The sequence below is a fragment of the Myotis daubentonii genome, chromosome 7 (genome assembly GCF_963259705.1).
Source record: "Myotis daubentonii chromosome 7, mMyoDau2.1, whole genome shotgun sequence".
In the NCBI taxonomy this organism is placed as follows: Eukaryota; Metazoa; Chordata; class Mammalia; order Chiroptera; family Vespertilionidae; genus Myotis; species Myotis daubentonii.
The window spans coordinates 26600542-26626683 of record NC_081846.1 but is presented as its reverse complement, the minus strand read 5'-3'; the positions used below and the strand labels follow the sequence as shown (position 1 = coordinate 26626683).

The window sequence follows — 26142 nt, the reverse complement described above, 5'->3', positions numbered from 1 at the left end:
AAAATGCAGCAAATGTTTTTATCATTTTAAAGTGTTGATCTTACAGATGTAGTAACTTTTATTATCTTAATAGAGAGGATCTCTAATTAAAATGTTTGAAGAGTTTTAATCAAGGTGAATATGGCTTATTCGCTGGGTAAAATGTATTTCAGGGTGCCAAGTAACAATTCTAACACCAATATAGGATAGTGACATACTGCTTGTCTCATTGAAAATACTTAGGAGTGCATCTTACTTATTGTGATCATCATGAGACTTAAATGTTACACATACATTTTTTCATAAATGCAAGTCATTCACAGAGAGACATTTGAACTCTTAAATCAGGTGTGATTTAAACGGATTTTAATAGCTTAATCTGGAAACTTGATTTGTGTCTTTGGAAAAGAATGTCCAAAATTTTCAAATTGATTTTTGAACAGCTAACTCATGTGAGATCTGAAATGTAGATTGTAATTGAACTTTCTGTTGGTGATTTAGCTTTCTCACCACATTACTGTTCTATAATTTAATGATATTGGAGGCCAACTGAGTGTAGATGAGACTTAGTTTATGATTTCACAGAATTGTACCAGGCTACGGTGCTTTACCAATTGACAATATTTTTCTCTCTTTCCTTGACAACAATTATTACTTTTGGCAGCCCAGTTCCACTCCCTTCAGGTGTCCACTGGAATCAAAGAGAAACCAGTTAATCAAACATCAGTTGTGTTAACTTCAGGTTTTAAGTCATTAAGACTCTATGTGTCTCTTCTGTGTAGTAAAGAAACATTTATCGAGCAAGTGTTGTGTGCCAAATGCTTTTACAAACTTATTTAATTGCCACACAATACAGTGTCTTCCCCATTTCCCCCTCCCCAAGCAGATGAAAATGCAGTTTGGAAAGTTAAATAACTTGTCCAAAGTCTGAATGTTTCCCACTGGGCTTTTTTCTCAAAGCTTGGGTCTTTGGCTGTATTTTTGCTGGTTGAGTTTGCTTAAAGATTAACTGATGGATAAATAGGGTTGTTGCAGATGTCATAAATCATTACGTAGTTCTTTGTCATCAAATACGATTAATCATCATTAACAATAACTAGACTGCATTTAAATCATTTTTGACTGTTATCTAGGCATTGTGCTATGTATTATAAAGGATACAATAAAATAAAGGAGGAGAGACTTTTTATAGTACCCTGAGATGCTTAAAATCTGAGAGGGAGCTTCCTTTCTTAATTGATGGCTTAGTTGTGTCTGACTAGAACATTGCCATTCCTCAGATATTTTTACCAAAGCAACTTTTTTGAGGCTGAAGCTTAAAATTAAGATCAAGCATTTTTCCTTCTTTATTTTTTCTAGCTGTGTCATTCTGAATTGCTTGGAATTTCAAATTTTCACCCTTTCCCCCACCCACCCTGTTCTAAATTTCTTGTAGACAATTATTCATAGGGGACTAAAGACTTCTTGTCCTTTGTATATAGTGAATGTGAAGAATATAGTTCTCTTCATTTTAGTTCTAATTGTCTCATATTATAGTTCTCTCCAACTTTTAGTAGTTACCTGACTGTCAAGATGTGTAAGTATATAATAGACTTACATCCTTTCAAATTCAGACCTTTAGAAAGTTAATGTTTTTGTATCATTTGAAGTAATGTAGATGAAAAGTCAGATGTTTGTGAAAGAAAATAAAGACTGTTAGCGTGTTATTGGTACTTTCTAATGAGGGAATTTCAATTTTGAATTGGGGAAAGGTAAAGGGGAAAAGGTCACTTTTAAAAGTTAAAGTCTTGATTTGATTTTTAAAAGTTTTACTAAACCTTAAGAATTTAAGAATACGTAATTATATCTTCCCTTTAAAAAAGAGCTTTTGCTTTTTTTTCCTACCAAATGAATTTACTTTGCTGGCTGATCACTTCGTACTTGAGCTGCTTGGGGGTAGATATTGTATACACTTAACAATTAGCAAATATTAAATATTTGTGTATATGTGGGTGCATTTTATTTTATCATTTGTTTTGCTGAAGTATTGTTACCAAGTCCCTCTTGAGTATATTTGCAGTTATTGCAACCTAAGTAAATCAGTTTCATCAAATGGAATTAAAATCATACTCACATAAATATTTAAGATAAGGATGTTAAAACTTTTTTTTAATATACATAAAACTAGAGCCTTTAAGTTTTGTGACAGCTAATGTTGCTTGCTGTATTAAGGATGGGTGAGGGAGAAATTAAAAGTTCATTATTAGCGTAATTATTTTGCTACTATTGTTGACATGTTCACTTGACTCCAAGACCAAAGCATGTATATGTAGGAATTTGCACTTGAAGCTAGTTTTCTTTAGTATATTGTTTTTGGACTTGTTTAATTTTAGGAAAGATTATAGCTTATGGATCTTCTCCTGATTGGCCTTTTCCATTCAGTAGTTTTCTCCCAGTTAACACTTATTAATAAAACTCATGATTAAGTAGCCATGTGAAGTATTTAGTTAGGTGAATGAAAAATCCAAAAATATTAATATTTGAAATTTGAGTTGTTGCTGCACGTTATTGTACTTAATTTCTATTTGAAAAAGACATTAGATTGTTTAAACATTACTTTCATTACTGTAGATAAGGACATTAAAATATTCTTCCATGTTGTGCTTAGTAATTCAAATGTTCATGTTTTAAAAATTACATTGGTGTAACATAAGGTTAAATTATACTCATTCACCAAACACTTGTTTATAGCCTTCTAAGTTGCATTGAAGAAAAACATACAATCCCTTAACTATCTCAGTCTAGTAAAAAAAAAAAAGATATACAACATATTGTGAAGCATTATGAAAATGTAATGATAGATATAACCCAAATATTATGAAACAGCTGAGAAGGAGTCATGTGCTTTGCTTGAAGTCAGAGAAGGATCCCTGGAGAATATGACACCTGAATTGTATTCAGGGGCTATGTGAAGAATCAGATAAAGAAGAGGCAGAAGAAGACATGGGAAAGTGATTGGAGAGGAGTGACAGTGGTCCGGATTTACTATTGGTTTAACTTCGGTAGGGAATAAATGTAAAATAGGTAGTGGTGAGTGAAAAATGAAGTTAACGCTTTGCGGTCCAATGTTATTTTTGGAATTCAAACAGTCTGGTCCAAATTAATTGACGGGATTGAATGTTGAACTTTTTAATGTTCTTATTGCTCGACGTTGGACCTGCTTCTAGCGCCTGGTTTGTCGCGTCAGCCTCGCGGTTGGACCGAAAAGGGTTCAAGTAGGCATAGACTTTGACTTCATTTTTGCTGGTTGAGGTTGCTTACACTAGATCTTAAAGAGTTGTTATGTTCCTTTTTAAAATACACCCCCACAGGCCTGTCATTAATGAGAGTTGGATTTTGAACAGGGCATGATGCTCATATGTCTATTTTGATGGTGATTTTGAGGAAGATAGAGCCCAAGAGGTTACTAGCATTCATGATGGTTAGAAGACTCTTGCAGTGATCTAGATCAGTGGTTCTCAACCTGTGGGTCGCGATCCCTTTGGGGGTCGAATGACCCTTTCACAGGGATTGCCTAAGACCATCGGAAAACACATATATCCTATCTAATAATAGAGAAACATGGTAATTAACCATAACTTCGCTACCCTTCCCATTGGCTAATCAGCGAGACATGCAAATTAACTGCCAGCCAAGATGGCGGCCGGCAGCCAGGCAGCTGAAGCGAACAGGAGGTTTGCTTGTTCCAGTGATAGAGGAAGCCAAGGTTCATGTCTTCTACCCACAGGTGTAATGCCTGTTTGTCTTCACTAAGCACTTATGCATTGTGGCTGTAACTGCTGTGGTTTGAAGTGTTTGAAGTGTGATAGCTAAACTAGCACAGATTTCTTTTTCCTTCCTCACAATGTCATTGATAGAAGAGTCATTCTTGTTGTCTATCTTCACAACCTCCCAGCATGTGATTTTTTTTTTTTGTATTAAGTTGAGAACTTTAAGCTTTTCACTTACAGGAAGCACTTTTTGCTTCTCTTTGACATACCCAATTGCCACCATCACTACTCTCTTATGCTTTGGGGCCACTATTAAATAAAATAATGGTTACTTGAACCACAAGCACGGTGAAGCAGCGATGGTTGATCTAATAACCAAGATAGCTGCCAAGTGGACAAAGGGATGATTCCTGTCCTGGCTGCACACAGCAGGATGGTGCCAGATTTCATCATACTATTCAGATGGGTTGTAATTTTAAAATCATGAATTACTTATTTCTGAAATTTTTCATTTAGTATTTTCAGACCATGGTTGACCGTGGGTAACTGAAACCACAGAAGGCAAAATTGTGGATAAGGGGGACTACTACACGGACTATTAAAGTTATTACCTTTTATTTGTGAAAAGTTTAAATAGCTACATCTTATTTATATTTTATATGATATGTGCTCGCTTCGGCAGCACATATACTATATTTTATATGATGTGGATGGCACCCTATGTATCAGGATATCTAACCAAAAAAATAGTAGTTTAGGTGTAGGGGTAAATTCAATTAAAGCCATTTCAGAAAAGTCAATAGACCTGGGATTTGAATATTTAAATACTTTTTAAAAATATATATATTTAATGATGTTTTTTTCAGAGAGGAAGGGAGAGGGATAGAGAGTTAGAAACATCAATGAGAGAGAAACATCAATCAGCTGCCTCCTGCACACTCCCCACTGGGTATGTGCCGGCAACCAAGGTACATGCCCTTAACTGGAATCGAACCTGGGACCCTTGAGTCCACAGGCCGACACTCTATCCACTGAGCCAAACCTGTCAGGGTGGGATTTGCATATTTAAATAAAGGAAAGGCATTGTTCTCCCAAAGGGTTCCTTTTTAAGCTCTCCAGAAGAGTTTAGAATAATAAGACTCAGTTTGAATCATCATCTTAAGAATCCTCTTCATTGATAGTTGAGCAGGTATTTTATTGGTAGAATGACTGAAAGAACTGTTTTGCCTACCTACTCCTTTTTCTTTGAGATTCATACCCATTAGTAGAGGCTTGGAGAGGATTTATTTTAAACCACTTTATTGAGGTATGATTGACAACAAAATACTGTACGTGTTTAATGTATGCAACTTGATGAGTTTGGAGGTAAGTATTCACCTGTGAAACCATCACCAAAATAAATACAGTAAGCGTATAGTTCATATAGTTGGTGTGTTGTTGTTTTTTTCCTGCCCTCTTTGGAGGAAATTTTAGCTCAGTAATTTCTGTTTGTTTAAGGTCAGAAGTATGGTGAAGCTGATAAGTAATTGTTACAGGATTTCCCAGATTGTGAATACAGAACTTGTAAAGTTCATGTGGCACAAAAAGGGCTCCTTACCCAAAGATTAGCAGGAAATCATTCAGTCAACAAGTATACTAGTAAGAGCTTAAATGCCAGGTCTGATTTTAGTGGCTGAGAGATTCAGCAGTGAAAAAAATCCCTGCCTTCATAGACCTGACATTGGCTGGGAGGAGGGAGGCCAAGAAAAATCAGGAATGTGGGGTTAGAACTTGAGGGTCATTAGTAGGAGGCTGCTGCTATTTAAAAAGAGTGGGCAGTTAAAGCTTCGTTTTAAGGTGACACTTGGGCAGAGTTTTGAGGTTGATACATGAATGAGCCATGAAAGTATTTAGGGGAAGAACATTTCAGAGAGAGTAGCAGATACAGATACCTTGAAGTGAACTTGTTTGACGTATACAGGGAATAACAAGGAAGCTGGTGTGGCTGGAGCAGAGCGAGCAAGAAGGGAGGACTAGCTTGTGTAAGAGAGATTATCAGATTTGAATAAGGCTTTGTAGCATAGAGTTGGAACTTCCAACTCCAAGCAAAATGAGATGACTTACATGATTTGATTTCATATTTTCAGAAGGTCAGTCTGGTTGCTCTGTGATTATAGGCCAAGAGCAGAAACCGAGACCAGTTAGGAGACTGTTGCAATAAACTGAGAGATGATGGTTTGGACTAGGCTAGTAGCAATGGAAGTGGTTAGGAGGGCTTAGATTCTGGATATATTTTGAAGGTAGAGACAATAGAATTACCAGTTGGATTAAAAGTGAGGTAAGGGTGTAATGAGGATTACAAACTTTTTGGCAATTGTAAGGATGGATTGGACATTTGCTCATTTGGAGAAGACTGCATGAGAAGCAGATTTAGGGGGAAAGATTAAGGTTTCTGTTTTAGACTTGCTAGTAGGCATTCAAGTAGAAACATTGAGTAGGAAGCTGAAAATATGACCGATATTAGGGGAGAGGGCCAAACAGGATATATAAATTTTGAGGTTAACTTAAGCCATGAGAATAGATGAAATCAACTTCACCTTTTAAAAACAGCGTGGATGGACAAAAAGGCTTAGAACTTGAGCCTTAGGGTTGGCAGTTGTGATGAAGAACTGATAAGCAGACTGACGGATACAAGCCAGTAGAGTCGAAAGATGGTATAGCTTGGAAGGCAAGTGAGAAATCTGTTTCAAGTAGGAATGATCAGCTCTTTGAATTGCTGCTAGATAGGTCATGTAAGATAAGAACTGAGACTTTGACTATTAAATTTAGCAATCTGGAAGTCCCTTGGTGACCTCTTCAAGAGTAATTTCAGTGAAATGGTAGAAAATGGGAATCCTTACTAGAGGGGCTTCAAGATATGGTGGGGAAAATAGGACTTGGATACAATCAACATAGAGTTGTTCTCCTTCCCTGCCTTGTGATTTTGCTGTAAATGGAAAAGAAAGAAATTAGGTGGTGCTGGAGAAATATGTGGGGTTGTGAGGATTTGTTTGTTTTTAGGATGGGAAACGGATCATTTTGAATGCAGATGGAAATTATGTAGCAAAGAAGAGAAAAAATTTGATAATGCTAGGAAGGAGGATTGCTAAAGGGGGTCCTTGAATAGATGAGTTGTTATGGAACTAGAGCAGTACTTGTTAAACTTCATTCTGTGTGTGAATCACCTGGGGTTAAAATGCAAGTTATGGTTCTCTAGGTCTGGTTTGGGGTTCTGAAATTCTCCATTTATAACAGGTTCCTAGAATTTGCCTGTGTTTTTTGTCCCTGTGCTATAATTTGAGTATAAGAACTGGGCACTAATTTGCTAGTAGCACAAGAACTAACAAATTATATTGGTATGCAGTCAACTAGATTAGTGGATATGGTGAATTTGTAGTTTCTTTTCAGGTTCCTGTTTTCTCAAAACAGGAATCAAGTCATTATCCAAAAAGATAGTAAAGTCATCTAGGATATTTGGGTCAGTAGATTAGAGAAAAGGAGGATTGTGGAGTTAAACTAAGGGCCCATTTGTGATTAGTGGTCATGAATTTAAACTGAGATGAATTGAATATGAGCATATGTTTTATTCATTTACTTTCAACTACATGGGTGCAGTGTAGGCAGGCAGTTGAGTCTTATAATGGTGTGTTTTTGGAGGGAGGTAGAGAGGGACAAGTGACTTAAAACAAATGTTATATAAAAGGTAGTTACAAATGATGGATCATGAAATCTAATCTGGGAAAGGAAGAAAATTAGAGTATGCTAGGTTAAACAGAAAATGTGGGCTTTATTTTTGTTTTCTGTTTGTTTTATTTTTAAATGCAGGTCTTTCCTCAATCTTTAATTTGTCAAAGAGCTCTGTAAATCTATAGGAGAGGAAATCTCTGAGCTTGTGTTTTACTAAATAAACTTAGGGGAAAAATGTTTAACACTTTCTGCTAAAGCAAGTATTAATAACAGAGATTGTGATTTTAAATGGAGGGGTTCTGCTGCAGGTAAGGGAGGGAGGCCTTAAAGGATTTTTTAAAAATGGTTTTTATCAACTCTAAAAACTGTAAATTTATTTTATTTCTATTAAAACAGATTGTTAACATCCTTATAAGTCATACAGCTTTATCATCATAGCCATATAATGAAATATTTACTTTATGGATAAATACAGACAAATTTTCAACCATTGGTTTTTGTTTTTGTTTTTGTCTCTTTTTCTCTCTTGGATATTACAGATGACCATGGATGAAAAATATGTAAACAGCATTTGGGACCTTCTGAAAAATGCAATTCAAGAAATCCAGCGTAAGAATAACAGTGGTCTTAGTTTTGAGGAGCTCTATAGAAATGCATATACAATGGTTTTGCATAAACATGGAGAAAAGCTCTACACTGGACTAAGAGAAGTTGTTACCGAACATCTCATAAATAAGGTATCCAACTTTAAAGGACTGTTACTAATTATACTGAATCTAGGAAATCTTTATACCACATTTTACTATGATTAGAAGTATTGTTTTTAAAGGCTCTAGGAAGCCTATGGATATAACCAGTTAATGGCTTTATTACAAAACCTTACTCAAAACTTACAATCAGCTAAATCAGAATTTTTGATAATTGAGGGAAGATGAAATTTGTGTTCTATGAGCAATATTCTCTGTAATCATAGTTAAGGAAGCAAACTTTCAGTAATTTACAAATGCTTATTTATTAATATGTTAATTATAGAGCATCAGTTTTTCCTTAAAATGCATAATCAACCAAAATTAGCTTTCTCCCCTTTCTCTGCATAGTTGAAAATATGAAAACTACATTGTTATATTGTCTAATACTTTTTACCATTTGAAACTTATTTTCTTTATTTTAACTGAGTTTTACTTTAGAAATATGAATTTTAAAAAAATAGTGTTGGGCTGTTAACATTATCAAATGGTTCTTTGGTTCCAAAAAGATGTAATTTTTTTTAGAACATATGTTTTTATAAAGCAAACTCTTCCACTGCAAGTATGTTTGGCTTTAAGATTGTCAGATAAGATGTAATTACCACAGATAAATAAAAACTCAAAAGCTTTTGTGTGGTATTAGGGTATTCATTTTTAAAATTTTATTTTTGAGAAAATGGAAAAGTTGTACCAATAGTACAATGATCTCATTGTAGATTCACCTGTTATTAATATTTTGCCACATTTTTGCCAATCCATTTATTGATACATGTTATTATCCAAATTACTGATATTATTGCTGAACAATTAAAGAATACATTTTAGATTTATTTACTCTCAAATATTTGAGAATATTTATCCTAAGGACAAGGAAATTCTCTTAGTTAACCAAAGGACAATGTTCCAAATCAGGCAGTTTAACATTAATATAATACTTTTATCTGATACGGTCCACATATAAATTCACCCTTGCCCTGTGTAGTAGTGATACCCTTTATTGAAGTTTTCTGATCCAGAATCCAATCCAGGATCACATACACAATTTCTCAGCCTTTCTTTGTCTTTCAACACATTGACATTTTTGAAGACTATAGGTCAGTTGTTTTGTAGATTGTCCCTCAGTTTTTGGTTTGTCTGATTGTTTCCTCATGACTAGTTTCAGGTTATGCATTTTTGGCAGGAATAATACATAAGTGATGTTGTGTCCTCAGTGCATCACATCAGGAGGCACATGATGTCAGTTTATCCCATTATTGGTGATGTTAACTTTGATCACTTGGTGTCCGCCAGATTTCTCCACTGTAAAGGTACCTTTTTTCCCTTTGTAATTCATAAGTAATTTGTTCAGATATATTTTGAGACTGTATAAATATCCTGTTCCCCAAGAAACTTTCATGTGATTGTTTAGCATCCATTGATGATTCTTGCATGAATCATTATTACTCTAGTGGTTACAAAATAGTCACTTTTTATTTCTATTATTCCTTCTGCAAGTCCTTTCTCTTAAGTGGGATTACATGAGCAGTAGCTAATATCTCATAAAGCAGGTGATATGTTCTTCATGCAGTTCAATGGGGTTTTTTTTTTGTTAAGTGATTGCTAGGAAAATACGGTGGATGCAAAGAGATACATGATACTAACGCTCCGTAGGTTTGTTTTTACTCTGATGTGAGAGATGATACATACATTAGATAACAGTGTGAGGCATTATATAATTAAGTGGTAAATAAGATACCCTGGGCTGTAAGATTTCATGAGAAGGATCAAATTGAAGTGAGCCATGATAAATTTGGGATATAAGTGAACTATGTGGAAGGCACTCCAGAGATTGCAGGTATAACGTGATTATATAGACATGTTTACTTAGGTGGTAACTAGAGTTTGATTGAGGTATATGATAATTTATGGGAATTAGTGGATTATGGTACTGCAAAAATGGTTTGGGAACCAACTGGAGAAAAACTTGAATGCCAAGTTAAGGGATTTGAACTTAACAGTGGAGGTTTATTGGATGTTTTTAAGTAGATAATAATGTGACATTTGAGGAAGATTAAAATGGAATTTATATAATGTAGAATTGGGAGGTTGTTTGCTGGAAGCAGGAGAAAACCTGGGAAAATCTGAGTAAAGCATTAGGCTAGAAATGAATGGATAATGTCAAATTCTAAAGTAAGACTAGATGGTATTTGGTTATTGGGAGAATTATGGTGCCACTAATAGAAATATTGTGAAATAATAGTAGAAAACTGATTTGGAATGAGTAGAGGAAATGACAAATTTTGTTTTAGATTATATTGGAAATTTTTATAGTTGGCAAGCACCTTAGAAATTACTTTACATTTGAGGATAATTGTGAGATCGTAATAAAATTCTCAAGTAAAAATGTCATGCTTGGAGGGAGATACAGGTTTAGAGCTTGAGTAGGAGCTCAAAACTGAAGATCAAGATTTGGCATTTTACCAAATGCACATCTTGGGGAATAAGTGTTGGAAATCACAGAGAACAAAAATCCCAGAGCCAAGGAATGAGTCTTTAAGAGCAAACTGTGGTTAAATAAGTATGAGAAAATAAGACTAATATAAGGAGCTTGATATCAAACAAAAAAAGAAAAATAGAATGGAAGAGTTTTGCTTTAAGCTCTTGAAGGGAGAGAAGATTAGAGCAACTGAGTTCTTGGATGTGGAGAGAGTTGGGAACAATGGGGAAGTAAAGGTAGAAGAGAGGGGCATGTTCTCATTTGCCAGAGTTTTATAGTGAATGGATCAAGATGTAATAAATATGCTAGCCTTGAGGCTGCATGAGGGGCTTCAAGTAAATTTGCTCAATGTTTGTAAAACTATAGTTCTTTAAATTCTAGGTCTTAGTTTATATAATTAAAATGAAGGAATTGGCAGTAATATCTTTGAGATTCTTTAGTTCTAAAACTTATGAATCTAATAATTAAGCCATACCTCTGAAAATGAGGGGAAGAGTCTTGGTCTAGCCCTTGTGGAGAATATAGGGAGGAATTGTCAAGTGAGGAAAAAGCTCAGTAGAAAATAGATCGAATGTGTGATCATCATTATTATCATCATCATCATATTATTTTAAGCAGTGCTTTGCAGCTTGGGCACAGAAACAGAAAAATCATCTGTAGTTAATGTGCTATGATTGAGAATTGGCTTATCCAAAAAGTGAGGAGAGAAGGCCAGAATGGGAGGTCAGTATTTAAATGATTAATTTTTGGACTCTCCACATGGTTAGGTAGAAATTGAAGTCATGTGAACACATAATTCCATGGTAACTGTGGGAGCTTTAGCATTTTTCAGTTGTTTAAAAGTGATCCTATATTAAGGTTAACTGTCATTTTAAAATACAGGCAGTTTCCCAATATATTCCAGAGAACATGTATTCAAGTTGTTTGTGCTAAAGAAATTAAAAATATATTTGCTAAATTCTTTATTTCTTTTACACAGGTATTAATGATAGAGCACCAGCATCTGAAAATGTTCTTTAATATTTTTTTTTCACAAGCCCTCATTTGACCAGCTTAAACTGAATTTCTGACTAAGAAATGTACCAGTTTCAGCATAGCTAATTCTTTATTTCAATTGACTTTTTGAAACTCTGTTAGTATCTGTGCTTACATTTTTGTGTTTTCCATTTATCTTTTTTGATTTAACTGTAAATACTACTTTATGGAGACACCAAAAGAAGTCTGTTAACTGACAGGCAGGGTCATCATATAGTAATCCAAAATGTTTGTCTCCTGATATAGGAAATCTTACACTTGTTCTACCAGATGGGCCTTTTAGAAATGCTTGCTTCCAAGTAAATGTGTGTAAGAGTAGTTCGCATGAAAATCAGTATCAGCAGTCTCATCATTGCACCTTCTGACTAGAAGATGAAGGAATGATTTAGGGTTCTGTGGTGTCAGTGTAACTATCTTCAGTCTTACCAAATATATCCTTTTGTATGTTGAAAACATTATTACATTATCTGTTCATCAGCTTTTTGTTCTCTATGCTTTTAGCAGTTAGCTGAACTGCCGTGTGTGTGTGTGTGTGTGTGTGTGTGTGTGTGTGTGTGTGTGTGTGTGTAGTTTTGTTTTTTGTGTGTGTGTGTGTGTGTGTGTTTTTTAAGCAAAACGAACCTTTGCCTAAAGATTCTTTTGAAGTGAACCTTTTAGTGTTTTAGTGGTATGGCCTAGATAGCCAGAACCTATCTTTTCATGTTGAAAAATGCAATGGGAATACAATTTTTACATGGAATCAGGGATGGTTTATTGTAGTTTATTGGTACTCTGATTTCAAGATGAGAAGAATGAACATTTTGAAGAACATTTTTGATAAAGCAGAATGGTTCAAACTACCATATGAAGGGAGAACACTTCTTTGAGATGAAATGATCTGATTGACTTTGGAAATGAGTTCACAAAATTGAAGCAGGCATGGAAAAGCTAAATGCTAATTTCTCTTTCTTGGTAGTATTTTCTTTCTAACTCTAGCAGAATATTCCCTTTGAGGAAACTGAGACTCAAAGGAATTCAGTGAATTTCTGAAGACCACAAAGTGAAACTGAGGGTGTGATGTGGCCTTTGTGTCTCGCCATAAGAAAAATCTTGTCTTATTTTAGTAAATATGAAACCTTTTCAGAATTCACAGGGTTTATTTTTCTTTAACTCTTTTCTAAAAATAGCTTTAAAAGCATGGTTATATTGGAGAAAAAATGTTCTGCTACTTTCCAGTTTTTAAGAATTTTTGAATTATAGATCATTTTGTCAAATCAAATGTGTTCTTGTAAGACTTAACACCGAATTCAACATTCAAAGGTATTTATTTGACTGGCTCTGACTTAGGTGTAGGAAATATATTGGTAAATAGAATGCATCTGATCCCTGCACTCATGGAACAGATAAACAAGTGTTTCGTTATAAAATATAATGGAGAAAACAGCATACAGAGTGTTAAAGAAAAATGATGAGGGCAACTACATAGGCCGAGAAAAGGCTCGTGGAGGAAGTGGTGTTGTTTAAACTGGGACTTGAAGAATGAAAAATGTGCTCAAGAGACAAGTGGGTTGAAGAGCATTCCAGGCAAAAGGAATGCCTATGAAAAATTTTTTCTTTCCTGTAAAGGACCAGATAGTCAATATTTTCAGTTTCGGAGCCATCTTTGTCAAGGCTCCTTGACTCTCCTGGTATAGCACAATGACAGCAATAGACCATATACTAGTATAATGAGTGGCAGGGCAGTATTCTAAGAAAACTTTCTTTTAAAACCATAGCAGGCTATCATTTGCCCATTTCTGGACTAGAGAAAATGGGGGAGGGAGCCAGTTATGAATGGCAAGTTAAGAATTGGTAGTGAGGCAGAATAGAGTTGGAGAAAAGAAACGTAAGTCAGATCATGGCAGGCCTTGAAGCCTGGGTATAAGAGCTTCATACTTAATTATATGTATAAGAGGAAGTCATGAAAGGATTTTAAGCAAGACAATGACATGATCTGATGTAGGTTCTTAAAACTTTAATTCTGGTTGCTATGAGAGCTCAAAGTTGGAAGTGAGGGGAACAGAGTAATAGCTTCAGGTGATAGTGGGGATAAAGAAAAGTTTTCCATTTTAAGAAAAATTTCGGATGTAGAAATACTGTTGCCTGCGGATTGATTATCCCAGATGATTTATAGTTTTCAAGCTCTTGGACAATTCAGTGATTTGGGGTAAAACAAAAAGATGCTTCATTTGGACAGATTACTTTTTTTTGGAATATATTTTATTGATTTTTTACAGAGAGGAAGGGAGAGGATAGAGAGTTAGAAACATCGATGAGAGGGAAACATCAATCAGCTGCCTCCTGCACGCCCCCTACTGGGGATGTGCCTGCAACCAAGGTACATGCCCTTGACCAGAATCGAACCTGGGATCCTTGAGTCTGCAGGCCGACACTTTATCCACTGAGCCAAACCGGTTAGGGCTGGACAGATTACTTTTAAGATGCCAAAGAAAGCAAATCTAGTTCTCTGAGAAGTTTGGGCTGGAAATGTAAATTTTGGAATTATAAGCATATAAATGATATGTAAAGCCCGGGAAGTGGATGAAATCACACAGAAAGAAGAAATGAGGGGTGCAGGTAGAACTCTGATGAATTTAAACATTTCAGATAGTTTGAGGATTGTGGTGGAGACTGAATAATGGCCAGAGTGTTTAGTGTTACTTAAGATTCAGTGCTAACCTTAAATTATAAAATAATTTCAACATTTGTTGATTTGAGTTGTGGTTTTCTGTGTATGTGTGCTTTATGTTAAAAGATAGTTTTAAATTAAAAAATAGGGATAGTCAGTTCTTTTACTTGGCAGGGTTGGGTAAGGATTGAATCATTTTTTAAAGTTTTCTACAGATTTATTGAAGTATAATTGACATCTAAAATTGTAAAATATTTGAAGTGCTTTGTTTTGGGTGGATTATCTTCTTTTAGAAGATTTCTATTTGAGGTTTAAACTTGACAGTCTGTAAGCTCATAGTACATTAAACTAGAACTTGCTGTTTTTTTTTTTACTCACTGTTGAGCATTCCATGTTTAATAATCTATCTACACTAATAAAAGAGAAAAATGGTAATTGGCGTACAGTGCTACCCTTTTCGTTGGCTAATCAGGGCTATATGCAAATTAACTGCCAACTAAGATGGCAGTTAACTGCCAACAAAGATGGCGGCTAATTTGCATATGTAGGCACAATGCAGGGAGGCGAAAGGGAAAGCAGAAAGAAGCCCCCTGCCACTGACAGTGATCGGAAACCCAGGGGGGAGCCCTGCCCCCCAGCCATGATTGGAGAATCAGGCGCCTTTGCCGCCCTGGCCAGTGATAGCAGGAAGTAGGGGTGGAGCCAGTGATGGGAGCTGGGAACGGTCAAAGCTGGCAGTCCCGGGAGCTAGGGGTCCCTTGCCTGGGCCTAAAGCGGAGCCCACGATTGCGGGGCCGCTGCAGCTGCGGGTCCCCGCTGCCCGAGCCCGGACGCCTCAATCAGAGGCGTCCTGTAGGGGCAGGGGCGGAGCCCGCGCGATCATGGCGCCCCCCGCTGCCACTGCGGGTCCCACTGCCCGGGCCGGACGCCTAGGCCAGAGGCGTTAGGCCTGGGCAGGGGCGGAGCCTGCAACCGCGGGGAGCTGGGGGTCCCCTGCCCAGGCCTAATGCTTCGGCCAGAGGTGTTAGGCCTGGGCAGGGGCAGAGCAGGAGATCTCGGGGAGCTGGGAGTCCCCTGCCCAGGCCTGACACCTCTGCAGGAGACCTCAGGCCTGGCAAGGGGCCGATCCAGTGATTGGTGATCGGAGGGTGATGAGGGTCAACTCCTCTGGCCGAGGCATCAGGCCTGGGTGTGGGGGCGGAGCCGGGGATTGGAGGGATATGATGGTCCCCTTGCCCAGGCCTGAAGCCTGGGTCAGAGGCGTCAGGCTTGGGCGGGGGGTGGAGCAAGCGATCAGAGGGAGATGGGGGTCCCCTGCCCAGGCATGATTCCTGGGCCAGAGGCCTCAGGCCTGGGCGGGGGTCAGAGCCAGTGATCGGGGGGAGATGGGGGTCCTCTGTCCAAGCCTGACACCTCTGGCGGAGGTGTCAGGCCTGGGCAAGGGGCCGATCCTGCGATTGGAGGGTGATGGGGGTCTACACGTCTGGCCGAGGCATCAGGCCTGGGCAAGGGGCAGAGCCAGCAATCGGAGGGGTCTGGGGGTCCCCTGCCCAGGCCTGACGCTTGTGCCAGAGGCATCAGGCCTGGGCTGGGGTCAGAACCAGTGATGGGGGGAAATGAGGGTCCCCTGCCCAGGCCTGGGCAAGGGGCCGATCCTGCGATTGGAGGGTGATGGGGGTCAACGCCTGAGGGCTCCCAGTATGTGAGAGGGGGCAGGCTGGGCTGAGGGACACTCCCCCCAACCCCCACCCAGTGCAAGAATTTCGTGCACCAGGCCCCTAGTATATATATAAAAAGCCAGCGACCGAAACGCTGGTACAACCGGTCACTATGACGCCCACTGTGGCCAGTGAACCGACAACCCGAGGCCCCTCCCCCCAGCTGGCCCCACCCCTAATTGGCCCGCCCCATTCCGATCAGGGGCAGGGCCGGCTGGCCAACTGCCTGTGGCCCCTCCCCCCAGCCAACCTCACCCCCAATGGACCTCCACCACCCTGATTGACCTGCAGCCCCTCTCTCAGCCGTCTCCACCCCTGATTGGCCCCGCCCACACCAATCAGTTGGGGCTGGCCAGCCAACCTCCCACAGCCCCTCCCCATCCACTGACCCTGATTGGCCCCCTCACCCCATGTGGGGGCAGGGCCAGCCGGCCCACTTGCCCACAGCCCCTCCCCATTGCCAGCTCTACCCCCAACTAGCCCCCCACCCCAATAAGGAGCGGGGACCACTGGCCAGTCACCTGTGGCCCCTCCCCCCAGCCTGCCCAGCCCTAATTGGGGTGGGCTGGCTGGCCAACCTCCCGCTGTCCCCTCCTCCTGACAGGCCTAGCCCCACCCGTGCAGGAAGTCGTGCACTGGGCCTCTAGTAAATAATTTAGAAGCAGCTGCAGTAGAAAAGTACTGGATAAGAAGTAGGAAGAGCTGGACTTACGGCTAATTTTGTTACCAACAGTCTTGAACAAATTACTAGATTTTTCTGAAATTGGGGTTGGTTTTGTTAGCCTGAATGAGTCCTAAAATTAAATAATGAGTGCGTCTTGACAGTTTGGGGTTATTGAGACTTAAGAGGATCATAGTTTTTGCGGTTTACCGTTGTTCATTCCTGTGTCATAATATGTGTAGAATAAAAACATTTATATTCTTAATTGTTTCTTACAGTCAGGTATAAAATTTGTTTTAACATGTCAAGAATGCTTAACAGGTTTCTTAGATTTGCTTTATGCTTCATTTGTCATTCTCTTTCAAATTATTACTTTCTGGTAATAGTAATAATTTAATAATATGGCAGCCTCACAAATGAGCTTATAAAAGTGAATTCTTATACTTTGAATGTTTGTTTTCCTCTTAGAAAAGCAGCTGAACAAAAAAAGATGTTGATTTTTTAACTCAAGTAGAAATAGTTCTTTATTGCCAAAAAGAACATTATTTCAGTGGCTGTCAAGATATTTCTATCCATATATCCTATTTTTCAAATAATATCTTACTTTAATTGGATGGAGAAGAAGGCAAGATAAGAGCTTCATCCTCCTCACTTTCCATTCATTCAGAAAACTGCCTGTTGAGGACCTACTCATGCCAGGCACTGTTCTTCTAAGTATTTGCAATATATCAAAGATCCCTCCTCTTGCAGAACTTGTTTTGGACTTAGTACTTAAATCTGTGTCTTATAATCCTGCTCAATTCGAAGCTCTTAGTTAGGTAGGAAAATTGAAGCCTCGAGAGGGAATAGTTTCAATTTTTAAGTGACTTTTTGGATTTTGTTTTGTAAATTGAAGTCTTTGTAGAATAACACCCTACTACTTACTATTTGTACACAGGGTCTCATTTGCTGAAAATGACATTTCTATGTAAACTATTGTTTTAATATATTAATTTGTCTCCCCAGTTTTAGAGGGAAAATAAAAATAGCCAGAGTTTTGGAAATTATGTTTATTTGTAGGTAAATTGAGATGTTTATATGAGGGTACTCATTGCATATGGAAATTAAGTTGGTAATTTTATGATAGGCTCTAGACCAGTGATGGCGAACCTTTTGAGCTTGGCGTGTCAGCATTTTGAAAAACCCTAACTTAACTCTGGTGCCGTGTCACATATAGAAATTTTTTGATATTTGCAACCATAGTAAAACAAAGACATATTTTTTATATTTATTTTATATATTTAAATGCCATTTAACAAAGAAAAATCAACCAAAAAAATGAGTTTGCGTGTCACCTCTGACACGCGTGTCATAGGTTCGCCATCACTGCTCTAGAATATTGTGTAGGCCAATTAATCAGACTCAGCTTCTATAATAAAGGTTTTTAGTGCTTTTCCTCCCTTTCTAGGTAAATGTGAATGAATGTAGAGAGATTTTTAATGGCATTTATGTGTAAAATGTTATAAATATGGTTGCAGTGAATTATGAAGAATGTTGATAAAAGCACTAGAAAATAAGATTTCTATTAGCAGATTCAGAGGCCCACAAGTACTCTCTCCTGTTTTCAGCCACCAAAATATAGTTACATATCATACTTGTCATCAGAAAGCTCCCAGTTTTAGTGAGGTATTCAGATTTGAAGGGAAATTGTTGTGCCTGAGGAATGAGGAGCAGGGTCGAAAGAAAAGGTCCTGAGTTTTAAAGGATTGTTAGACTCACCCCGTGAATAAACAAAGGCCAAAGATAGTCTCAGCAGGAAAAATGGCATGAGTAGCAAAGTTATGTAGGTATGAGCCTTGGTCAGGTAGATCAGTGTAGACCAGCGATTTTCAACCAGTGTGCCACAAGAATTTTTAAAACATGCAGTACCTGATCTCTTTTCCCTTAGATTGTCAGATTAAAAAATAACAGCAGCCAACATAATAGCCATTCAGTATGAATGCCCTGTCTTGAACCATAAATACGTAGGTTATATAAGAGTTGTACCTTATTGGTCACGTCGCATAATGAGGTTGTATCTGATTGGTTAGTTATTGGTAGCAGAAATCCTTATATACAAGTATTCCCCTGATTTTTTTTTTAAGTCACTTTGGAGCACAAAGAGTAGGTAAATTTTTTTTCATGGCAAATCAAAATTATACCTTTTTTGGTCAGATTGGTAAAAAAAATATACATTTTTTGGTGTGCCACAGAATTTTAGGAATTAGTTTATGTGAACCATGAGATGAAAAAGGTTAAAAATTACTAGTGCAGATGAAATATAAAGTATTTCAAGTGCATTTGTCGGAAATAAGAATGAGAGCTACTTGGATAAAGTTTTGAAAACATTGTAGGGGGTTTGGCTTTTATTTTGTGGGTGGTAGCAGCCAGACTGGAGAAGATGGGAATAAAGGTTCAGTAGGAGTGTCGTTTTCAATGCTTTATTGTGACTTACCTTTCAATCTGCCATCTTCACCTCTCTTTTTTTCTCACTTAAAGTTGCCCAAAGAAACTGAGAACCCATCATATTGAATATTAGAGTTGCTTAAGGTGATGACAGGAGTCAAACAGAAGAGAGGAAGGTGTACTATGTGAGCTAGGTATACAGAATCTTAATAAGATATGGAAAAGTTACTCGAATATGTATAGGATATTCTCAAAAGAGAAAGAAATTATTGGGGAAAGGGTAGGGATATAGGTTATTAGAGAGTTAGAAAGATAGCAATCTTGTGATATGAGGGACACAGGAAGTTGAGTAGCATCTATTTTGAAAGGATTAGTAGAGAAAAGATGCTTGAGGAGAGCCATGTTTAAACTGTTATTTAGCCAAGTTCACCTATGTTAAACTTCAATTCTTTCCGATTACATTGTTGAGTAGACTAAAAGACTTGAGGACAGGTACGTTTATCTTGTTTTCTGTTGTATTCTAGTGACATTCTTTTAATATTTATTAAATAAGTGAATGAACAAGCTAGGACCTGTTTCATTCATCTTTGTGTTTCCTGCTCCTTAATATAGTTGGCACTCAGTAATTGTCTGTTGAAATGAATCTTTAAGAATGTTTCTAGCCCTAACCGGTTTGGCTCAGTGAATAGAGTGTCGGCCTGCAGACTCAAGGGTCCCAGGTTCGATTCCAGTCAAGGGCATGTACCTTGGTTGTGGGCACATCCCCAGTAAGGGGCGTGCAAGAGGCAGCTGATGGATGTTTCTCTCTCATCGATGTTTCTGGCTCTTGATCCCTCTCCCTTCCTCTCTGTAAAAAAATCAATAAAATATATATATTTTTAAAAAGAATGTTTGTAACATTCAAATGGAAACCATCATGGTTTATATGCCTGAACTGTCCAGATGTGTTGTCTGGTGGCTACCTACCCAAATTAATTGCTGAATCTAACCATTGTTTAAGCAGAATGTGTTTCACCATTAAAAAGCACAGTATAATTTTGGGGCTGTATACCTCTGGTTTTTTGAGACTGGAGTTTTTCAGTCTGCTGGGCACCAGATTCTGTGATCTTGTAGAACTGTAGTTTTTTTCCCTGGTACCCAAGAGAATAAAAAGACTAATTGCCATATTGCCATACTTTGTATGTGCTTTACTACTTATTCTGTCAGTGTCCCCATTGTTTAATTAGAGTACTGATGCTACAGTGGCTTTCAGTGTATCTCTTATTGTCTTGACCATTGGAAATAGAGTACTGCACAAATGATAACTTATATTGCTATTCTGTGGTATACTACTTTTTTCTTTTTGTTTCCCTTTTAAACCAGTAGGTAAAAAGCTTTCATTTTTTTAATGGCATTACCTTGTACTCATAGAAAAATCCTGATTTTTCTGAGGTTTGTTATTTTTTTTAAAGTTTAAGTATTCGAACTAAGAATGTATTTTTTAAAACAATACCAAATTTAGATGATTATTTGATTGAACATGTGGCAAATTTTCTTTATGAAAGTGTGTTGTCCTAATTCTCACTGTGTGCCCCTCCTTTGAAACTCCTGACTTCTCTATTGCTAGTCATTGTTTTCTGCTTTGTAATGAGGTCATATGAATGCTACTATTAGGCTCCTCTTTTCTCCCTTCCCCCATAGTGATTATAAAAGTTGCTGAATGCATTTTGTATCCCCCATAGTGCCCCAAAGCATCCTGCTTTGCTTGTTGGAAGTAATCATTAAATATTTCAGTTGTTAGTTTGGGGAAAGATTTTATGTATTGCTTTGAATTAAGAGCTTCACTTTGGATACTTAAAACAAAGAGTGGGGAATATTGCCATGAGGATTGAAATTTTTTTTTTTTAATTTGTGAAATGCTTAAACTGATATTACTAACTATACATACATAAGTAAATTACTTAGAGAAGAATCTTCCTACAGCATCAAGAAAAAAAGTTTTCCCTGCAGTGGCTAGTTTGTTTTGTTGATACTGTTATGATTCCTCGGATCAAGATTGCCACCTTTATTCTAATTGTTTAGAATAATCCTGTCAGTCTAGAAAAAAAATCAAGAGGGCATCAGGAATCACTTGTCATTGGTGAATTCTTAGAAAGTTAACTCAGCAGAAGCTTGTTTTGAAATACAGAAATTTTAAGGTATATATACTATGAGATAGCAACATCTATTCACCAAACTTACATTGAATATACAAATGGTAGGAGATCGGCTACGTTACAAGAATTCCTTGTAGTTTGGAGAAATATCTGTTGTATTGAAGAAAGGAAAGCAAGAATCAAGTGGCAATTGAGAGTTTAGAAAATACTATATAAAATACGTGAATATGTATTTTATGTCACTTGTTTCTCAAATTTTAAGGCACTTATGAACTTTGTGTTAATCTTGTTAAAATGTCGGTTCTGATTGTGCATTTCTAACAACCTCCCAGATGATGATGATGATGATCTTGACCATGATACTGGCTCTTAGGAACATGCTTTGAGTAACAAGATTCAAATACCTATATGAATATACTAGAGGCCTGGTGCATGAATTCGTGCACCAGTGGGGCCCCTGGGCCTGGCCTGCAGGATAGGGCCAAAACCGGCTCTCTGACATCCCCCGAGGGGTCCCAGATTGTGAGAGGGTGCAGGCCAGGCTGAGGGACCCCACTGGTGCATGATTGGGGCCGGGGAGAGACATGGGAGGTTGGCCAGCCGGGGCGGGACCGCGGGAGGGCTCCAGGGTTTGTCTGGCCTGTCTCGCCCAGTCCCAATTGGCCAGACCCCACCAGCAAGCTAACCTACTGGTTGGAGCATCTGCTCCCTGGTGATCAGTGCACATCATAGCTACTGGTTGACGGGTTGACTGCCCTCTGGTTGTTAGTGCACATCATAGCTAGTAGTTGAGTAGCCTTAACATATCATTAGTGTATTATACTTTGATTGGTTGAACGGCCGACTGGTTGACCAGACACTTAGCATATTAGGCTTTTATTATATAGGATTATGAATATGTAATACAAGAAATAATAGTAGAAAATGCTTGTATGGCATTTACTGTAGGCTAGGCACAGTTCTAAGCATTTTGTATATGTTAACTCATTTTATCCGTACAACACCTCCTTGTTGTAGGTGTGGTGCTGCTATTGCTATTTTATAAAAACTGATACACAAAGTAATTAAGTTCTCCAGGGCACACACACATCTGCTATTGAGTCTGTGATTTCAATCAGGCTGAGAGGCTTTTCAGCATCTGTACTTCTGTGCTGCCACTATTCACTGTGTATGGCTAATCTTTGAGATCAGGAATTCTTGGGGTAAGACAAAGAGCTGTAGAGCTCTTTTCAAACCATTTCTGTTGGATTAGGAAAATGTCTTTTATATTCCACTAGAGGCCCAATGCATGAAATTCTTGCACGGATGCTGTCCCTAGGCCTGGCCAGCGATCAAAATGTGAGCATCTGGTGTAGAAGGTCAGGTCCCAGCTGACCTCTGGGCCCTGGGCAGCACCTGGGCCCTGGGGTTCCCACGTGCCCCCCTCCATCTGAGTCATGACGCCCGAGTCCCCATGCTGAGATGCTGTGAGTGCTGCCATTGGCACCACACGGAAGCCGGGCAGGCAGCGCACTCTCTCCCAACTGGCCTCTCAGACCGGCTCCTGCGTGAACCCACAGGGAGGCCAGCTGGCCCCTATAGTCCCAGCGGCTGTGGCCCGGCTCAGTTGGAAGATGCACAGGTGAGGGGTGGGCTCCTCGCGGGCGCCTGGCACCTGAGCGCAGGGGCTTCATCAGCACGCGAGCCCTGGTGTCCCAGGGGAAGGTAACAAGGGGAGTGAGAACGAGCTCGGTGGACACCCTATATTCTCACTGCACCTCCAACCCCATCACCCCTGCCCCCAGGTAGCCGGCAAGAGGTCGCAGTGTGCAGTCGACACCTGCCATGTCCTGCGCCGCTTCCTGTTGGTCAGCGCACATCATAGCAAGCAGTCGAACTCCCAGTCGAGGGGACAATTTGCATATTAGGCTTTTATTATATAGGAGGATTACTTAGTTTCCATTGCGATTCACTTCTGTACTAAGCCACTTTTGATAGGTTTATATCACATTAGTAGGATGAAATGAAAAATTTTTGAGATCTGCAAGAATAATTCTTTAATGGCATTTCTTGGAAAAATAGGATTTATGTAAAACTGGTGAAGTTTATAAAGTGACAAGCCCTAGATCACATATGTAGGACTCTGTACAAATTCAAGTATTATAAGTGGGAACTTAAGTCCTTTTTAAAATTAGGGTAAATGTTGCATATTTATGTACATATTCACGTGAAACAAGCAATGTGTTTCAGAATTTAGGCCCAGAAAGGTACATAACAGACATTCAGTGGCTCCCAGTTATTTTAAAAGAGTAGAAAACAAATCTGACTTTTAAAATCACACAAAACCAATAGAAATCATGTTTAATCAGAGGAAATGGAGTCTGCCCTGCATTGATACTAAAGCATCTTAGTGGAGCTTGATGTGATGTTGATCTAATCAATAGGTAAGAGGAGCTACAGACCAGATAGGTTAAGTAATTAGTTAGTAGTTGTCCTGGGCAGGTGCTTGCAAATACAAATTTGATTGTTTTAGCTTCTGGGTGAATGTTAATATACTACAGATTCCTAGGAGGTCATACCTGTTAAAATTATAGTATCTCTGTGATACTTTTTAATGCTCTTTGTATAAGTAGCATGTACTCCTGTTGTTCGTGCCCCATTTTATGTTTTTAATACATGATGTCTATATTTTTTACATGTATTTTAATTGCTTTCAGTGAGGAAGGGAGGGGGAGGGAGAGACAGAAACATCATGGAATGGCTGCCTCCGCCCATACTGGTGATCCAGCCCACAACCCAGTCACAACCCTGACTGGGAATCAACCAGTCAACCATTACCTTCTGGTTCATAGGTCTATCCTCAACCACTAAGCCATGCTGGCTGGGCCATAGTATTTATTTTAATGCAAAATAATGCTAGTCCTAGCCAGTTTAGCTCAGTGATGGCGAACCTATGACACGCATGTCAGAGGTGACACGCGAACTCATTTTTTTGGTTGATTTTTCTTTGTTAAATGGCATTTAAATATATAAAATAAATATAAAAAATATGTCTTTGTTTTACTATGGTTGCAAATATCAAAAAAATTCTATATGTGACTCGGCACCAGAGTTAAGTTAGGGTTTTTCAAAATGCTGACACGCCGAGCTCAAAAGGTTCGCCATCACTGGAATAGAGCATGGGTCTGTGGACCCAGGGGTCCCAGGTTCAATTCCAGTGAAGGGCATGAGCCTCTGTTGCAGGCTTATCCCCAACCGCGGCCCTGGTCAGTACATGTGCAGGAGGCAACCAATTGATGTGTTTCTCATACATTGATGTTTCTCTGTCTTTCCCTCTCTTCCATCCTCTCTAAAAATCAATGAAAAAATATCCTCAGGTGAGGATTAAAAAAACAAACAAACACAACAACAAAATAATGCTACATACAAATTTCTGTACTTCTGAGATTTAATTAATATTTGAACTAAATATTGTCTTGAGTTTTGAGACTTAGAGAAGAAAGTTTTAACTTTCAGTAATCTCTACCATCATTAATTATATGGCTCAGTTATAATTTTAGTGAACTTTAGAACTAAAATCTTTATAATTAATTTTAGCTGATGAATTTTTTTGTTACCTAGACATTCTATGAGATTGGCTACCTAGGATTTTGCCTTAGACATTGAAATATAGAGAGTGAAAAGTTTAAAGTAATGGTTAAAAAATAATTTTGCATGTGTTGTGTCAGAGGGTGGGGGTACTGTGCAGATTATTAATGTTCTTCAGCTCTCCATAGCCAAGAGCTGCTGGCCCAGGGTCAACCTCCTTATCAATCCATGAAGATACTTGGATGTGAAAACTCAAGGGCAAGTTGATGCCTGCTGGCCTTTCCTATCATCCTCCTTTTCATCCTCTTCCCTTGGCCAGTAATTTGACCTGAAAATGTGTTTTTTGCAACTTAGGCATTAATTTATCAGTGAACATGTTTTATTACAACATCAAAAAAAATAAAGGTTTTCTTTTGACTTAGTAATTCCACTTTAATGTTTGTTAAGGATGTAAAAAAAAAGGAAAAACTATATTCACACTAATGAAGAATGTAATATACCAATTTTGAATTATTACATGGTCATTCATAAAAACAATTCAGAATTCTTTCATTGTCATTCAAGTTGCTTTTATGAGTAAAGATTGTTATTTGTTTATGGTATTGTAATAAAATAGGACCCAACTTGGGAATCATAATTGCAAGTTTAAAAAAATCAGTATACAATAAAATTAGCCTTTTATTTTTATGAGTTTTATCCAATGTGTAGAATAATGGAACACCTATCACAATCAATATAGAACATTCCCTCACACCAGAAAACTCCATGTTTTCCCTTTATAGTCACACCTTTCTTCAACCCCTGGTACTTGCAACCACTGATCTATTCTCTGTCATTATAATTTTGTTTTCTCATATAGTTTGTAACCTCTTGAGACTAATTTTTCAATCAGCATAATTATTTTGAGATAGAGCCAAGATATTTTATGTATCAATAGTTCTTTTTTTTCTGAGTAATATTTTATTGTATGAATGTGCCATAGTGTACTTATCCACTTACCTACTTGTTGAAAAGCATTTGTATTGTGAACAGAGTTTTGTGATTTTTGAATAGTGCTGCTTGGAATGTTCATATACAGGTGTTTGTGTGAATATAAGTTTTCATTTGTCTAGGATAAATACCTAGGAATGGGCTTGCTGGGTCATATGGTAAGCAATTTAACCTCATAAAATACTGCCAAACTCTTTTCCATTGGGGCTGTACCATTTTGCGTTCCCTTCTTTGGTAATGTATGAAAGTTCTAGTTACTGGGAATCTTCCTCAGCACTTGGCATTGTCAGTGTATTTTGTGTTAGCCATT

The 26142-nt window shown here is 38.1% G+C and overlaps 1 protein-coding gene across 4 annotated transcripts in view; it reads left to right on the top strand.

The window, feature by feature from the left end:
- Nucleotides 1-26142, top strand: part of CUL3 (cullin 3) — a 108206-nt gene that overhangs the window by 15215 nt on the left and 66849 nt on the right. For 2 of the 4 annotated variants that reach the window (XM_059703331.1, XM_059703328.1), the window contains exon 2: nucleotides 7973-8170. The exons of 1 other annotated variant lie outside the window; for it this stretch is intronic. In XM_059703331.1, the coding sequence (XP_059559314.1) occupies nucleotides 7973-8170 (198 nt within the window). Of the gene's footprint in view, nucleotides 1-7972; nucleotides 8171-9420; nucleotides 9487-26142 lie in introns of those variants that run through there. One more of the 4 variants, XM_059703330.1, reaches the window with a different exon arrangement.